Below are 17,464 nucleotides of genomic sequence, written 5' to 3' on the forward strand. Positions count from 1 at the left end.
GGGATAGTCATCAGACCTTACTAATTACCTATTAAGAGGATGACCTTCATCTTGTTGTCGTTTCCTTGATCAGCTAGTTCCCAGTTGAACCCTACCCTATAGAGTTATCTTATCAATCAATGTGGCTTTCGCCTGCTGAGCCACGATAAGATGACAGGCTTACTGTTGGATTGACCCCTCGTGTGGCGGCATCTGCCCCGAATTTGCATAAACCTCTGGTACACAGATATCCTAGCCTTAGTCAGATGACTAGAAAACCCCCTCTCGAGAAAAGAGGGGGCCGGGAGGAGGATCGATCAAGAACATGATCACTTTTGGCTCCACATTGTATTGCTTCATATCGTTCCGATCGAATATGCCGTACGCGATCCAACACTTACTACAACGCGAAAAGGACGCGACACGACATCGCGTCGCGGCTAAGGACTTGATGCAATTTCGCGACGTCGCCGATGCAACGCGTCTGAATGAGCTAACAAACCTTAATGTGACCCCAACCTCACTTAAATGATGCAGTGTAGGTACTTTGTACTTACACTTCAAAGAAACTCGGCTGCGAAAGTCGGGTAAACAACGAGAAGAACAGATAAACTTACCACAAGAGGAATTGGTGCTGAGCAATATGCTTAGTTCGTTCTTACTCGGTAGCTCAGAAAGGTATTATTATTACTTTCTAAAGCGTCCAAGACTGAAGTAAATGTCATTCTCGGCGCTAGGGACTTGACGCTGCACGCCAGCCTTCGCAGTATGCCGTTTGACGTCAGTCACCTTTGCTTATACCATTGACACGCAATGTCTGCTTCGCGTCTTATTTACAAGGCCCAGGCCGTAACTTTCCTTGTTGTGTCTTGTCCCTTATCTTGTGGTTGTTTACTGCTCTCCTGCTCCTTTTCCTCAAACCAACGTCAGGCTCCTGGTACGGAACATTTTGCAATTCTGTCGCGACGTTTTGTCTAGTACAACTCCACCGCCTGCCACATCTTGTTCCCTCTGCTTTGGGCCGTCACCCGGCAACGCATCATGTTCTACTCTGAGTCCCTGCTCCAGAAGAGCGGGCCACTCGCTCGCATCTGGCTCTCCGCCAATCTCCAACGCAAGCTTTCGAAGAAGCATGTGCTCCAATCGAATATCGCCGATAGTATAGCGATCATGATCACACCAAGCCAGGCGCCAATGGCTCTCCGGTTGAGCAGCCAGCTACTACTCGGGGCTGTTCGGATCTACCAACGCAAGGCACGATACTTGCTGGATGATTGTGATGATACTTGGATAATGATGCAGATGGTATACGATACAAATTGATCTGTTTGATGACATGTGTTGACATCCTCAGACCTTCCGACCAAGCCTAGACCATGATCTGCCCATCAGTCTTCAACATCCTGACCCCGAAGCCCTTACAATCCCCAATGAGGTGATACCTTATAACGGCTTCGAACTCGCCCCTCCCCCGGACGCAAACTGGCTCCTGTCTCAGATAGGAGATGTTGGTGTGGTCCCAGTCAGCCCCAAGCGCCGGGCTACACTACGCGACATTACCCTGCCAGAGATTTTGACACCGAGTCAATACACTGGGATGTATGAAGAAGCTGTGGTGCCTACGGAGGGTGTGGATCTCGAGCTTGACTTCGGTATCGAGATTGGTCGAGAAGCACCAGCCCCTCGCCCGTTTGAAGAGGAAATGGTGAGCGAACTGGAACCAAGGCCAGCCGAGAAGGAGGGCCCTGAAATTGAGCCAACCTTCGAGGAAGGACTTGGCGAACTCCCGATAGGGGTCGAAGAGGAATTTGAGTTCCACCCAGCCGATATCACTGCGCCCCCAATCCCCGAATCCCCGCTATCTGAGATTAGCGAAGATCTTGTTCAGCAGATTGAGGAGGAGATTCCCGCACTTCGCCTGTCTGAACCCCACGAACCTGAAGAGGAGCGTCCAATATTGCGACGCCCTGAGCAACGGATCAGGAGACGGAGGATTATGGCGCCAGATGAGGAGATTACCCTCTCGAGCCGCCAAATTCAGGACCAGCAGACAAACCACGAGGCAATAACCAGACCTACGAGATTCTATCCTCGAGACCCCCTCCTAGGTGCCTTGATAAACATGCAGGTGTCCGGTGGTTTTGTCTCTTCTATTATGATGGAAGGACGAAGTGCTGCGTGGGCCCCTGAGCTCCGAGGAGTCCTTTCCTTCGATGCCGTTCAAGAAGCAAGACAACTGGCACGGAAGCGTCCTGCTAGGGAAGTTGAAGTCGAAGTTGAGCCAGAGCAAAGAGTCTCCAAGTCACCAAGGCTGGAAATTGCCGAGGAGCCAGCATTCGAGTTTGGAGAGGGTATTGCGGAGCCAAGCATCGTCGGCGGAGAAACCATGATGGAGATTCCAGCCTTTGAAGTCAGTCCTCCTCCTCCTAGTATCCCTGCTGAGCGGCTCCCAATACCGATGGCCACCGAACATGCCGTCTACACTTTGCGAGATCAGTTTGGCGCTGAGGCTGCGATCAGCTCCGAGGTTCGGGAAAGGACTTCTGTCATCTTTCAAGACTTTGTCCCTGAGCAACAAGCCACCAAGGCCGAGGCAACAAAAATGTTCTTCGAGTGTCTGATGCTTGCTACCAAGGGCGCAATTAAGCTTGAGCAGGGGCCAGGGCTGGGAGACCCTATCCAGGTATGGGCAAGGGAGAGCCTTTGGGGAGACTTTGCTGAGACGGACACGGGTGGCGAGATGGTACAATAGCAGATCAAGCTCTAGAGTTGTAATTTTGACTTTGCTGAAATGTCCAAAAGAGGTCATCACTCTCAGTCACTCTATAAGAATACAGCCATCAACAAATGGCCATCTTAAGATCCAAGAACGTAAAACACCGTGATCAACCCACTGCTGTACCTCTTCATGCGGCAACCTGTAAAGCTTTTTACAGCACTCAATCTGAAGACTATGCCTCATCATACGCGACAGAGAAGTCCAGTATCCAGGTTATAGTCCCAATCATGGCTTCCGACACCTGAAAGAGCATACAAGCTGGAAGTGGGATCATACTTCTCCTTGATCTGGAGTAAATGACCGTAGTTGCCACCGTAGAAATCCTGCTGGAAATTCCTAGCGAATGGGTTGGCCTCGTTGATGTATGCACCCGTGTCTGGCGCCCACTCTCGCCAGACAGCCTCCTTGTTGTCCTCTGCCCACGCACCGGCGGCGGCGAGGGCATTTTGAGGCGACAATGTCTTAGTGTCAATATTGACGCCGGTAGCCATGAGATGTAGGTAGGCACTTCGCCATGCCGGATTCAGGGCGCCTCGCATCTCGTTCTGGACACTTCTGGGCCCCAGACCACCTTGGAGGCCCAAAACCAGTCTGGTCTGTCGCCCCCCGACCTCGGCTTTTGATATCTTTTGGAGATGGGTTCGTAGTTCGTTCAAAGGAATGTCCGACAGGTGACGGCGGCCTAGTAGGCGGCTAGAGGTCAGGCTGATGTCTCCGCAGCGGCTGCGAGACGGGTTCAAAACGTCAAAGAGGGATAGGTATGTTGGTAGCACAGTAGGTTCCGAGACTTCGACTGATATATCCTGGCTTGCAACGTCGGCAAGCATGGTTTGTCGCGCAGATTCCAGGAGTGGTTTAAATGCGGCCGCGGTGGTGTTGTAGCTCCAGAGTGTCATGGTCAGCTCGATGCCCATGTTCTCTTGTGTTACCCCAAAGCCGTATCCTGTTATACCAGCATCCATTAGATCCGGGACTGAGCTTACGAATATGGCAAATGCGGTCCACGAGTCTTCAGCGGCCGCAGCTGTCTGGTTCTGGATGATGAACATGGAGAGAGTGCTCATCACCACATTGTTAGGAAGAGGCACAGTCCGCAACACATACTCGACTACGATGCCGTATAGACCTGGCCCGCCGCCTCGAATGGCCCACAACAGGTCTTGGTTCTGGGCATCGTTGGCTACGAGGATCTGGCCCTCAGTGGTGACTACCGTCGCCTGCAGAACGTGATCTGCTGAAAGACCGTAGTGGCTCGATAGAGGACCATGGCCCCCGCCTCCGATGAAGCCTCCGAGACCGACTGTACCGTCTTGTCCACTGATGACAGTCCTCCCAGTCTTGGCTGCGGCTTTCAGCACCTCCCCCCAGGTGTTTCCACTGCCCAAAATGATAGTATTCTCGGTATTGTTACTCAAGGGATGCGTCCAGTGCGTATTGAAGTCGAGTTTGCGCAGGTGATACGTCCAGATGGACAACGAGTGGGTACCGCTGGATCTATAACCAGGCAAGTGTCAGTCTCAAGCTTGGGGCTGACTAAAACTGCCTTAACTCACCTGCCGTTCAGATCGTGGCCGGTACCTTTGACAACAATTCGTATGTTTCGCTGGCTGGCCCATCTGGCAGCGACTGCGACCTGATCAGCCGTCGTAGCGTTCATGATGTACGCCGGCAGGCCGCCCAATTCACAGCCAAGTGCCTCGTCGTAGGCGTAGTCGTTTGGGGGCACACACGACCTATTGGCCCAGTACGGATAGCCAATCGACTCGGGAAGGGAGGAGTGAAAGTCGGAATAGAACCAGTTCTCCTGGACGTGGTCGCAGCCGGCGGCTGAATTGTTGTTGAAGCACGAAGATGCGACTGGCTTGGTCCTGATCAAGGCCCCGTTTGTTGACCGGTTGAGGGTGTTCCAGTCGTCGATACTAGGCCAGTTGGCGTCGAGTGGATAATTCTTGCATCTTGGGTCCGCCAGGGCGACGCCGATAAGGGTACTGGCAAGAAGTCCCGTAGTACATAGCATGGCCAAGGAGAGATGGGCGAGAATAGAACAATGGAATGTAGTTCAAATGGTAACAGCACGGAATGACATTCCATCTTGTAGTTAATTTGTATTCAATGCATTATGCTATGGCTACCGAAACAGCGGCATCGCCAAGACGGGGACAAAACTGACGAAGCGCAGTAGCCACTTCACTTGGCTGTCCTAAGTTTTCGGCAGGTGAAACTAGGTGCTGAAGCTTACGTTGCTAGGTAGCAATAGAGTTAGTTGGATCCAGGTGAGTGATGAATGTCATGCGATGGAGTGCCTGAGGACGCTCGTATAATCGTATTCGCGAGTCAGTGGTTCGTACCGTATACGAACCACCCCTGGGCGTATGATGATGCTGAGAATCGTAGATCAAATCTCCAATCTAAAACGCTGATTTGTTCAACAAAGCCACTCCGCATGGTATGCCAAGGCAGATTGCGAATACTTCAGGTCAGTCCGGCCCAGCAAGGCGGCAGTGGGAAGGCACCCTCATCAATCCTGGATAGATTACGAATGCTGTAGGATCCATCTCACACTTGGTGCCTGCTTTTGGCTGTGCATCTTCCTTGCACATGTCTTTTTCCAGTACCGACTCTAGACAGAAAACGGCGATTCTGAGGGTGGTATCCTTGACCGGCCATCAACAGCACTGCTCTGCTCTTTTAAAACTACCACCACCCCAATTACCCACCCTCCTGACATCAAAGCTCCTCTTCAGACATTCAATCTTGCAGAACAACTCGTCGCCCCTCGATCAACTCGGTTGCTTGTAGCAGCCACGCTGGGATCATGTACCTGGAAGATAACGCCTTCGGCTCAACTGCAAGCATGCCGCCACGGTATAGCACGGTTGTTCGAGAGGATGCGGTCGAAATGGAGCCCACCATGAAAGGTTTGTTCCCAAATACGTAAGGCGGGATATCGAATACGTCTAACTGTGCTTGACCTTCACAGACGATGGCCGTGTCAACATCGACATGAACTCGCGGGCGATCAAATACCTCTCCCTTCTTCCAAACTTGAAGCCGAACCCGATAGACAAACCCCCGGAGACTCCCCCGGCCTACCAACCCCCTCATCCGCACGACAGCGACCGAGAACCCTTCCCAGTGAGACTCAACATCGTCATTCAGGTCGTCGGAAGCCGCGGAGATGTTCAGCCGTTCGTAGCGCTGGGGAACGAGTTACAGAAATGCGGACATCAAGTTCGGCTCGCGACACATGCCGTGTTTGAATCCTTCGTGCGCGATGCTGGCCTTGGTTTCTACCCCATTGGGGGCGATCCGGCCGAGTTGATGGCATATATGGTGCGCAATCCAGGGCTTATACCCAGTATGAAGAGTCTTCAGGCGGGTGATATACAGAAGAAACGGACAATGATGGCCAACATCCTGCAGGGGTGTTGGCTATCTTGTATCAGTCCCGACCCGATATCTGCGGTCCCCTTTGTGGCAGATGCTATCATTGCCAATCCCCCCAGCTTTGCTCATGTCCACTGCGGTCAGGCACTTGGGGTGCCGGTCCACATCATGTTCACCATGCCATGGACTAGTACGGCAGCATTCCCTCACCCGCTCGTCAATATCAAACTCGGCCAAGGATCCAGCTCTGAGCCTTCTATTGTCAACTATTTCTCATACGGTGTGGTTGAGTTCCTCACGTGGCAAGGGTAAGCCGTTCCCCAAGGATACAGAGGCGAAGAGCTATTGGGAATCAGGACTGAGTGACCTTTTCTACCAGGCTCGGAGACGTTATTAACCAATGGAGGGAGAGCATAGACCTGGAGCACATTGCCTTTTCGGAAGGACCCTGTCTAATCGAGAAGCTAAAGACACCTATCACGTACTGCTGGTCTCCTGCGCTGGTGCCAAAGCCCGCAGACTGGGGTTCCAATATCGGTAGGTTCACCATCGAGCTTTTTACTGTTTCGTCTCCAGTTCTGTCCTAACAATGCATAGATGTATGCGGCTTCTTCTTTCGCGAACCGCCGGACTACACGCCAGCCCCAGAGCTCGACGAGTTCTTACAATCCGGGCCACCGCCCGTGTATATTGGTTTTGGCAGCATCGTGTTAGACGACCCGCAACGCATGTCTGAGATGATCCTCGAAGCAGTTCGAATCACAGGCACCCGGGCCCTTATCTCGAGAGGATGGAGCAAGTTGGATGGCCCCGCATCAAGCAACGTCATGTTTCTGGGCGATTGTCCCCATGAGTGGCTTTTTCAGCATGTAGCTGCCGTTGTCCATCATGGAGGAGCTGGCACAACTGCGTGTGGATTATTGAATGGGCGGCCGACTACAATCGTGCCCTTTTTTGGCGAGTAAGTGTTTCTCAGTGTCTACCACATCGCCTTATTCTTGCTTACAGTGGTGCAGCCAGCCATTTTGGGGCAACATGGTGGCAGCTGCAGGGGCAGGCCTTGAACCGATTCCTCAGAAGTCCTTGACTGTCGACAATCTTGTCGATGCCATCCGCTTCTGTTTGACGCAGGAAGCTGCGGACTCTGCCGCCAAGATTGCAGGCAAGATGCGATCCGAGATGGGCGTCAAGGCTGCTGTGGCATCCTTCCATAATCATCTCCCTCGAGACGAACTCGAGTGCGATATCATCAAGGGCCAACCTGCTGTGTGGACCTGCTCCAAGAAGAACCGCCGCCTTAAGCTTTCCAAACCGGCGGGAGAGATTCTTTCGAGCCATCTCAAGATTGATGCAGGAAGCTTTGAGATGTAGACTTTAATCCCCAATCCCTGACTTCAGATTGTCCGTTTACTAATCACCCTCCTAGGTACGAGAGCCACCGCACCATCATAGAAACACGCCGATGGGACCCTTTCAGCGGCACTATAGCAGCTGCCATAGGAGTTAGTGCCGACTTGGCCAAGTCGGCTGCCGACACCGTCGTCAAGCCCGTGAAAACCTACCAGCAACGGAATACGCTAGACCAAGAATATCATTTGGACCCTGCAGATGCATCCCGGGGGACGGCGCTTCAAAGCCTAGAAGCGGGAAGAGCCAAGAACTCGAGAGGATGCATCAGCACAGCGAAATCTGTTTCTACAGTGTCAGCTCACAGCATGTCAACATTCTTGAAGCATTTTTTGAACGGCCTTGTCATCATCCCATTCGCCTTCACCGAGGGCTTCCGCAACGTACCGCTCCTATATGGGGAGGAACTCCGGGACTATGGTGAGATCTACGACTGGAAGTCAGGCATCACGTTTGGGGCCAAGGCTGTTGTCTTTGGCGTGGTTGACGGCGTTGGCGGCCTGTTCATCTTACCCTACGAGGGTGCCAAGAAGCAAGGCGTGTTTGGAGCTGTGAAGGGGGTTGGAAAGGGCGTTGCTGGTCTAACCAGTAGGATCTTCACTGGTATGCAGCCGATCTCAGTTCTCCGTTATCATGATTCTAACCAAGACAACTCGCAGCGACCATCGGTTCAGCCATTTACCCACTGCAGGGGATCTACAAGAGCATATGGCGTCTCGCCAACTCCAAGACTCGTCAGGCTATTCAAAAGGCTCGGTTGGCTGAAGGCAAGTACTTGGCAGACAAGGGCCGCAAAATGGGCGTCAGTGACAAGGCTATCATGGACACGTTTGATGCTATGATGGCGAGGGAACTTCGAACTTAGCATGGTGTTGATATGGTGGATTTAATACAGGGATGAACTGCTCGAGACATCTAATCTTCTATTCCTCTTCAACAAGTTGAATCTGTGGCCAAGCCATAGCCTCGCACCAAAAAGGACCAACATGGCGCGCAATTAGTTCCATCAATGTCAACCCGGCACCCCGAAAGACCCAGAACTTCCGGTACCGATGGACGATGGCAGCGTAGTAGCTGAGGACAGCGAATGCTTCTGGGCGGTGCTGGTAGAGAGCGTCGACGTAATCGTCCGGAACGAGGAGTGGCCAGGCCATGGTGGCATGAACGGCCAAGTCGAACCGCGTGGGTTCCAGCTTGATCGTGTCCAGCACCCACTGAACCCATTTGAGGGCAGATAGACAGGCCTCCAGGGATGTAGATGACAAGCCGGGGGCAGATTGTAGAAATTCTCGCATCCCGGCCGTGTCGGTTCCAGGTTCAAGCTGTTGGGCTCTTTCGGTCCAGTCGACGATGTACAGCAGAGGCTTCAGCTCCGACTGAAGGATCAATCTCCAGTATTGGTTGGTGACAGCACGTACTCCACGATGGAGGCGGATATAGGCCACAAAGGCGCTGATAAAGGCGACGAGTGTGTCGTGGTTTTGAGCAAGGGTGTCGCGGAGCACGTGGACACCAAGTAGGGTTGCAAAGACGAACGAGGTTAAGTGATTGCTCTCGGAGATGTCAGCCTTGGTCTCGTTGAAGGCGGACAGGGCGCGTGTCTGCAGTTCCGTAGCCTGTTGATCGTAAACCGAGGCCATGGGGGGATCAGATACTGCTCGATGGAGGGCCGAGAGGGCAAGCAACTGGTCGAGGAGATAGGGCGTTGTGAGGGCGTTGTCGACGGCGAGCGTAATGATTGGTCTCACGTCGCACTGAAGAGCCATGAACTCGGCCAGGTTACATTCCGCATGGTGAAGGAAGCCTAGGTCCATTACAGTGAATGCCCCAGACTTAGCTCGCGGCTCGGGGGTTTCTGAGCCACGGGGCGTGGCCAAAGTCGGTGTCTCGGGTTTCTGATTCCGATACGAGCATTGCCGGTCGCCAACTGTGCACTTGGAGCACCTGGGACGGCCCTCGTCGCATTTGACGCGGCGTTGCTTGCAGGTGAGGCAGCCGTTTCTTGATTTGCGGTGCGTGCGCCGGGTGTCATGGTGGCGCTGGGTCGGATGCTCCGTCGTGTCCATCGTCAGGTGGGAAGTATGCGGGTGTTCACGATCTTACTAGGAGACATGGAAGAGGAATTGAGAATGCGAGCAATTTACGAGACGTCTGATGACATAGGTTGAGTACGAGTCAGTCAGGAGTATCCACCCGTCTTTGGACCGGCGTTGATCTATGGGCTGTGGCTTGACTCGTACCGAGTACGAGGGTGGGGTGCTATACTCGTATATAGGTCTCGGACGTACGTGAGCTAACAGGGAGACTACAACACACTTACTTAACTAGTTAGTACCCATCCATGGCTGTGTGTCTGGTCAGTACCGAGTAGCTCCAACGCCCCATCCTGTCTACCGTTGCCATGGGCAAGACGTTGTTATATGCTTTAAGCCATCGCCTTTCTACTCTCTGTCTTTCTGGCCCAGCCTATTTATCTGACCCGTGGTTTGCTCTTCCAGAGCCAGCGTACTTCGCAAGTCATTCAACGCAACATCAACGCCCATTCAGAATATCGCAACCACTCCCTTCGAAAGCAATGGCTGAACTGAAACCTTACAGAGGAGATTACTATCTCTGGCTTTACATCCCTTCTACGCCTGCCGCAGCTTTTTTCACTGCTCTCTTCTCCCTGGGAACGGCCTACATCGTGTGGCGCATGTTTAAGAGTCGCACCTGGTTCTGCACTGCCTTTGTCGTTGGTGGCCTTTGTATGCCTACCATTACTGCTCAAGCTGTCCCTATCAACTTGCTAACTTGAAACTCGTCCAGTCGAAATTGTTGGTTACGCCGCGAGGGCCGTGGCCAAGAACAAGACAGAACAACTCATGCCCTACGTCATTCAAAGCACCTTCATTCTTGTCGCCCCCGCCCTATTTGCCGCCACCATCTACATGATCTTGGGACGCCTCATCCGAGCCCTCGACGCCACGGCCCTGTCCATCGTCCCTGTCAACTGGCTAACAAAGATCTTTGTTTGCGGCGATATAGCCTCCTTCGCCGTCCAGGCTACCGGGGCCGGTGTCATGGTCACGGCTGACTCGATGAAAACGGGCGAGAATATCATCCTAGGCGGCTTGTTTATCCAGATTGTCATATTCGGCCTGTTTGCTGTCACGGCAGCCATCTTCCATGTTCGAGCCCTACGATGCCGCCCCCACAGTTACATTGATTGGGAAAAGACCATAATCATGCTCTATATCGTCAGCGCTTTGATCATGGTACGATCAATTTTTCGCGTTGTCGAGTATATCATGGGCCATGACGGATACCCGCTTAGGAACGAGTGGACTCTCTACGTCTTTGACGCTATGTTGATGTTTGGTGTCGTTTTCATGTTGGGATGGAGATATCCCTGTGACCTGCGTCCTCATAAGAGTCGTGATCTGGAGGTTGCACTTGAGTCGGCAAGGACACCGCCCCAGGACTCGGCGCATCTTCATAAGCAAGTTTCTCCGGGGAGATACGGCAAGGCTTAGGATAGATTGATAGGGTCCTAGATTACATAGAACATGCCTGTTGCTTGCGGTAGAGAACAATGGCGTTTTGCAACTCAATAACACTATTTGGCTTGGTCTATAAAATGCGAATGTCCCAAGCTATTCACCCATCACGACCGTGAACGTTCTCTTGTAAGCCTTGGTTTGCCTGGGTACGTAACATTGTTGTTGATCTTGCTAATTTCTCTAGATGAGAGCATTGATAGATGTAGGAAATGAGACAGTTATAAATACATGTAGACAATGCGGTACGAAAAACCACCACCACACGTTAAGTTTCTTCAGCCTCAGACTGTATTAGATGGGTGAAAATCCCGGTGGGCAGACTATTTGGTACGAGGGGAGTTTCCATCAATGCGGTCTTCAAGTAGCGAATAACTTTAACCATCTGCTTGATATTTCCGTTTCTGCCTGTAAGCCATTCTAGTATTCTATAGTATCTAGCTACCGTTTTCCTGTTATACAAATGTAACCCCCCCCCTCGGTTCCTCTTCCATCTATCAGCCAAATTTGTGAAATAGTGTGCTATCAAACCTAGCAAGCCAATTAATCCATCCTCCTATAGCTGGACTGTCCAACCATGGGGAAGCTGTCAGAGCTTTCTTCCAAATGAGCACCCCTATCTGAGATCTTGTGGCCCTGAAGTACCTGACTGGGGTGATAGAGTGTGAAAATGGCTGCTACGACCAACATAAGCACCGCATCCAAAACATAGGCGTAGACTTCCTTCTGCATGAGGCTTCCATTATTTCCCTGAGCATACTCGACCATGCGAAAGACGGACCGCACCATGATTAGCACGCTGCTGAAGTAGAGAACACACAGGAATCTTTGCCAAGGCCTGGTGGTGGTCTTGGATTGGAGCGTCGGGTGTTTGACAATTCGGACGTGGAAAACAGCTGTCACCAGCATGAAGCTGCTAAAGAAGGCAACTTGAATGCCGAGTCCAATAAGAATAACGGCGTTGCCGAGGTCCTGAGTCGACTTGGACTTGGAACCGGCGAGTAAACCGCCGCCTGCATGTGCTCCAGTCAGCTTGTGTCCCCAGTAGTTGGATAACTGATCTGGTATGGAATTTGGGATTCGTTAGCAGACTCACCTCCTCCTTGCCCAAAGATAGACAGGATATCGCCCAGCAGAAAGAGTTTTGTCAACCACTTGACGCGGATAAGGGAGTAGTCCTCGCCCTCGAGCACTTGGATAAGACGGCCCAGCACCATATATATAGAACCTGCAAAGAAAGCCGGGCCGAGAAGGATCAGGATGCTCTGGATGATATATGGCATAAGCGTCCAGTCGGGCGTTTGCCTGGCCGAGTAGGCTCGCGCTGCGTATCCTGCCGTTTCAACTGCTCAGGAGTTGGCATCAGTAAAAGGTAGAGAGGCAGATTGTCAAGAGGGAGGGAGACGTACACAGACAGCCTATCAGAAACGGAATGAAAGCCCATGTCCGCGACCTGATCAAGAGTTGCAAGTGACGAATCGACACACCACCAAACAGTACGGCGAACAGGACTGCGACAGCGAAGGAAGGGTCAAAGTGGTACAGTTTGAACCCCCCCTCGCTCGACTCAGAATCGTTATCTCCGGACATGCTGCGTGATGCCGTGCAGGGCGGTTGGGATTGTAGGGGGGATTGCTGATAGTCTGAAGATCAGGAGGAATGGTGCAGGAAGGCAGGTGCTTAAAGCTTCGCGCTGGTTCAACGCCTGTAGACGGACATTGATAGTAAACGAAGTTCAATGTTCTAATAATAACAAAGGCGAAACCTTTCCCGTTGGTTGGCAATCTTGACATCTAAGACAATGCAGGGGTACGGAGGCAGGCAGGATCTGGGTTAAGGGTCTTTGAAGAAACAGTGTTGTAGCGGCTGAGCCAAGATTTTGATCTGAAACCAATGCATCCTCAATGACCGATACGAAGAAATGCGAATGCCCTCGTACTTCATCGGTTCGAGCTTTCAACTTAGACACCCTCAAGTCCTCAGCACTAGACTCGTATTCTGTACGAACCCCTGGTAACGTCCACTTGGTGCTCCACTAGTCAAATAGTACGTACCCCCTCAACCAAGGGAGCTTACGTGCCTACCTGCTACCCAGAAGGTGATCCGCCGACGAACGCGGTTCGGGCAATTATCGTCGCCCTCATCGGTCCTGTACACGCAAGCCTCACAACTCCACATTGTCGGCTTCGCTGAGGATACCAGGAGGCCGGAAATCTAGTCTCACGAGAGGCACAGACATCTGGGTGACTATAATTGGTCCCTGATCGTTGGAAAGGGATCAAACATGAGTGCCATTCGACTCAATTTCACATCTTCAAATGCATCTTTTGAGAGTCTTCGATTCTACTACGCTCCTGAAAGTGGCCGCCTTGACCCATTCAGCCTTGCTTGGGAGCTACTTCGTCTACTAGGGCAGCCGAATCCTGGGACGAAGCATTGAGCAAGGCCCGTAGCGTTATTTCCGAACTCACCACTGCTGAGAATTGGCTATGGGGTAAAGTTACTTGAATAATTATTTCTATAAAAGTCTTATTAGAAATTTCTAGTGAATAAGTTAACCCTATTGATATATGTGCCCGTATTTGGCGTCCACTCGCGCTAGATAGCCTCCTTATCGGCAAGGGCTTGTTGGGGAGACAACATCCTAGTCAAAGTGGCTGAAGCTCGCTGCGTTCAAAACAGCGAGCCATTGGACCAGGACCAACCAGCCCAGCACAGAGACCAGAATCAGGCTGAGCGTTCTCTACTCAGAAAAATTTCTCGTGACGCATCTTCTCCTCTTTTCACCTGTTACCTAATCTCGCAATTGAAATCAAACCATCACGAAAATCCATCTCGAATTCCCTCGTCCCGCGGTGCCGCATCTGCAACATGGCTAATAAGGGAACAGGCATGCCCCATGTCTCAAGGCACTAGTAAGTCTAAAGTGGCCTGTCATAACTCTAGCTTCTCCTGCTGTGGCCCCTCCGCTGACGTACCCATCCTTCGCTCCAGCGCTGAACCTAGCAGACCGGCTTGACCCGGGAGCCAATCGATCTCAGTCTGTTCCTGCGTGTGAGTTCCCAGTGGCAGCTTGAACAAGTGACTTTCGGTTACTTCCTTGGCTTGCGATCTGCGGGAGCGGCGCCACCCTCTTGTCTGGGCTACACAGCTAATCCAATTGTGTAGCACATGCGTCTCAACTTCCGTCTCCCTTCGCCGATTCGTTCTTGGCCGATGCTCATCATCTGACTGGGCGCCCCCGGTCTGCAAGCTCTCAATTGACCTCCGATCTAGCGACTAGCTGGGGCCCATCACCGACAATCTCCACGTTTTGCCCACTACCTTTGAATCCATCATCCACCGCTCCTGAACCGCCGTTCTCGCATTCGATCAAGAGGCCGAGCCACGAGCTGAACGACTCGACTGATTGTAATTCTGAGGTTCAAGACCATCCAAAGGGTGTTGCCGACGGTGAAAGGGAGACGAACGCACGACTGACCAGTCGCTACGTTGACCCCGAGGATCATCTAGCCTACAAGGAACTTCAAACGAGGATACACCAATCACACAATGATCAAGATCGCTGGGCCGCATGCATGATATTTCACGAACGATACAAGATTCTCAAAGAACCTTTAGGCAGGCTGGGTGAAGAGATCGAGGAAAGGAAACGACAGTTGGAGGAGGCTGAGGCCATTCGCGGCGATAAAGAATCCAAACTTGATGCCCTTGTCTTGCTCGGGACATCTTTCATGCGAATAGAATGCGAGCGTTTTGGCCAGGTCCAGCAATCTTACAATGAGGCCAGACACAAACGACCAAGGAGCTCCGACTACCCCGAGCAGCGCGATTTGCAGGCCTCAGGCCAAGAATGGAGCGACTTCTTCGACAACCACACCAAAGCTTCTCGAGAACTACAAAAGTGCGAGAAGGTACTTGATTATATTGGTGAAAAATGGGGGAACGATAAAATTCGGTACTACGGCTGGGCGACCAAGACCTGGGCAACGTGCCGGGTGCTTCAAAGCGCCGCGAAGTCTGCCCCCACTTGGGAAGAAGCTGGGATTAAGCTGAATAGGCTGAGAAACTACCGCGACCGAAGTATGGGGACTCTAATTACACATGGAAAGAGGTCCCTTTCTTGGAAAGACTTTGACTATTTGCGCTCGTGGAAAGGGCATGGCGGATTTGAGATGCCTCCCCCACCCGGCAGGAAGAAGAGAGGGGAGGATTCTGGGGAGGATAGGATCCTCCGTTACGCGCCGCTGGCAACGGGCGAGTTCAATGCTGAGCGCCTTGGCTTTGACAAGTTTGGCATCTTGGTCTTGAAGGAGAGTAAATTTGATGATGAGGGTCCGATAACCCTTTCTGCACCACCATGGGGAATGGCGAAAAGCGCAGACGTTGGCCAAGAAGCTGAAGAACAGATGGGTGACACAGAGCCATTACTCGGCGACCAAGATGAAGGCTGCAGGAATGATGTTCAGGATAATGCAACCCCAATCACCTCAATTCGAGGTTCAGCCCGCTTGGCGGCACGCCAGCCACCATCCTACACCAACCAGTGTGCCCCTTTGAAGAAGCCTGTATCTCACCGGACGAGATTGAGGCCAGACACAGATAAACACGTGGTTGGTGACGAGGAGTATGGTCTGGCCCTGCCGGCAAACGAAAACCGTCGCCAACGGCCCAAGAGCTCCATGGCTGACGCGACCACCCAAACTGGCCCAATGCTGGGGGAGGAGTTTAACTTGGCAAAGGCGAGAGACCTGAGCAGCCTATCACAGGGTGCTGAGCTGGGCGCATATTATACCAACTTCCAGGACAGTGAAGAGTTCAAGAGACGGGCCCTTGAAGAACTCAACAAGGTGGGCGACAAATCGTGTTGGGGGGCCGAGAGCAGCAGTTCCTGCAGTCATTACCTTTCTCGCAGCTGTTGTCCAGCCATTGCGCCCGGCAATGGTCAACTGGATGCCTATTTCAGCACGTTGGATGAGGCAAAAGGATTGGTCGACAGAACAACTCTAGCTGTGCCCATCTTCACGCGACGCAGCAACGCGGGTGGGTGGAAGCCCAACCTACGCCCCATCGTGGATTATCTCACTCGGATGAAGACGGTTCAGAAGAAGAAACGTTACGTCCAAAAGTATTCTCTTGAGATGGCAGGAGAGTCTTTCACAAAGGTTACTCAATGGGAACTTATGAGTCACTTTTTGAGGGAAGATGGTGCTGATGGCCTCGATCTGTGGAATGCTTTGGAGTTGGAGAACCACCTTGAACAACGCCACGTGCCAGAGTTTTTGAAGAACAGCAACTGCAATCTCCTTGTTGAAATGAGAAAACGTGCAGAAGAGAAGAGAGTGGTGAAGAAAGGGAGAAAGGCAAAAAAGGTAGAGGAGCCGCCAGAGAAAGATCCTCTGCATTTTGCCTTGATTGCTGACGGTGGGATGAATACCTACCCTCACACTGATAGTCATGGGTACTCAACCTTTCTTACTGTTCAAGAGGGTGAGCTGATTTTTGGTTGGCTCTCCCGTCCTGATGATGATGTAGAGTATCCCTTCCTTCGATGCTGAGATCTGCTGACATCTCCTAGACTTGGAATGGATGGGCCCGCAACCCCCGGTATTTTGAAGGGGGAAGATGGTGTTTTGTTGTTATGAAACCTGGAGACTGTGTATACCTTCCGTCTGGCACACCACACTACGTTGTTCGAAGGAAGGGAACCCAGACCTTCATCCTGGGTGGTCACGTCCTCCAGTGGTCCAACCTGCATGGTTGGGCCTCATTGTTGCGCAGACAGATTGGAAATCCAGCAACGACGAACGAACACATGGCATCGGAAACGGTGAGGAGGTATGTTGAAGTCGCAGGCGGCTTGGTCGCAGAAGCCATCAAGTCTGGGGACGATCGGCTCGACTATCTCGGGGGAATTGAGGCGGCGAAACAGACGCGCCAGGTGCTTAAGGTACTGCCATCGAGGTGCCTATGCGCATTGGAGTTAGCTAATAGTTGTGATAGGGTCTCCAAGAGATGATCGAGAACAAGCAGACATAGACAGAAACGTGAGAAAATGAAATTGAGGGTAGGAATTGGAATTGGGACACGGCTGTGAAAGCGGTGAAGAAAAGCATGCATGAGGCCGCAGAAATCGCGGGTTAGGGCCTCACGGCAGTAATCAGCGAGCGACATTGACGTTGGGAGTTCGAGAGGGGGGTTGAAAGTGAGCTTGAGCATTTTGAATTGAGGAGGCACACCAAGACACTAAATGACACCGCGCCTTGTAGGGACGTCCCATTGATGACAAGGGTGGGACCACGGAAATCACGTCTGTGTTTTCTTTTATCACCAGTGTGTAGAAGAATGCCTAGGAGTCCGTTTGGCCGTTGTT

General features: G+C 52.1%; 6 protein-coding genes across 6 annotated transcripts; 3 read left to right on the top strand and 3 right to left on the bottom strand.

Annotated features, from left to right (window-relative positions):
- Window positions 1–1,020: 1,020 nt before the first annotated feature.
- Window positions 1,021–2,731, top strand: LRP88_09427 (double-strand-break repair protein rad21; the record flags this gene model as incomplete). Its single annotated transcript, XM_083245913.1, has 2 exons — window positions 1,021–1,284; window positions 1,334–2,731. The coding sequence occupies 2 exons, from the start codon at window positions 1,021–1,023 to the stop codon at window positions 2,729–2,731; spliced, it is 1,662 nt and encodes a 553-aa protein (XP_083097026.1).
- Window positions 2,732–2,940: 209 nt separating this feature from the next.
- Window positions 2,941–4,775, bottom strand: LRP88_09428 (FAD-binding oxidoreductase; the record flags this gene model as incomplete). The annotated part of the gene is made up of 2 exons (XM_083245914.1): window positions 2,941–4,252; window positions 4,312–4,775. The coding sequence occupies 2 exons, from the start codon at window positions 4,773–4,775 to the stop codon at window positions 2,941–2,943; spliced, it is 1,776 nt and encodes a 591-aa protein (XP_083097027.1).
- Window positions 4,776–5,573: 798 nt separating this feature from the next.
- LRP88_09429 (glycosyltransferase) lies at window positions 5,574–8,417 on the top strand (the record flags this gene model as incomplete). Its single annotated transcript, XM_083245915.1, has 8 exons — window positions 5,574–5,676; window positions 5,739–5,946; window positions 6,205–6,453; window positions 6,525–6,682; window positions 6,743–7,106; window positions 7,162–7,512; window positions 7,572–8,155; window positions 8,212–8,417. The coding sequence occupies 8 exons, from the start codon at window positions 5,574–5,576 to the stop codon at window positions 8,415–8,417; spliced, it is 2,223 nt and encodes a 740-aa protein (XP_083097028.1).
- A 58-nt stretch (window positions 8,418–8,475) lies between these two features.
- On the bottom strand, window positions 8,476–9,618 carry LRP88_09430 (Zn(II)2Cys6 transcription factor domain-containing protein; the record flags this gene model as incomplete). The annotated part of the gene is made up of 1 exon (XM_083245916.1): window positions 8,476–9,618. The coding sequence occupies one exon, from the start codon at window positions 9,616–9,618 to the stop codon at window positions 8,476–8,478; it is 1,143 nt and encodes a 380-aa protein (XP_083097029.1).
- Window positions 9,619–10,127: 509 nt separating this feature from the next.
- On the top strand, window positions 10,128–11,067 carry LRP88_09431 (RTA1 domain-containing protein; the record flags this gene model as incomplete). Its single annotated transcript, XM_083245917.1, has 2 exons — window positions 10,128–10,299; window positions 10,361–11,067. 2 exons carry the CDS (start codon window positions 10,128–10,130, stop codon window positions 11,065–11,067), a joined length of 879 nt encoding a protein of 292 aa, XP_083097030.1.
- A 567-nt stretch (window positions 11,068–11,634) lies between these two features.
- On the bottom strand, window positions 11,635–12,681 carry LRP88_09432 (RTA1 like protein-domain-containing protein; the record flags this gene model as incomplete). Its single annotated transcript, XM_083245918.1, has 3 exons — window positions 11,635–12,104; window positions 12,188–12,439; window positions 12,501–12,681. The coding sequence occupies 3 exons, from the start codon at window positions 12,679–12,681 to the stop codon at window positions 11,635–11,637; spliced, it is 903 nt and encodes a 300-aa protein (XP_083097031.1).
- Between the last annotated feature and the right edge of the window lie 4,783 nt (window positions 12,682–17,464).

This window comes from Fusarium phalaenopsidis, assembly GCF_050370095.1.
Source record: "Fusarium phalaenopsidis strain FUZ10S chromosome Unknown contig_32304, whole genome shotgun sequence".
Taxonomy (NCBI): Eukaryota; Fungi; Ascomycota; class Sordariomycetes; order Hypocreales; family Nectriaceae; genus Fusarium; species Fusarium phalaenopsidis.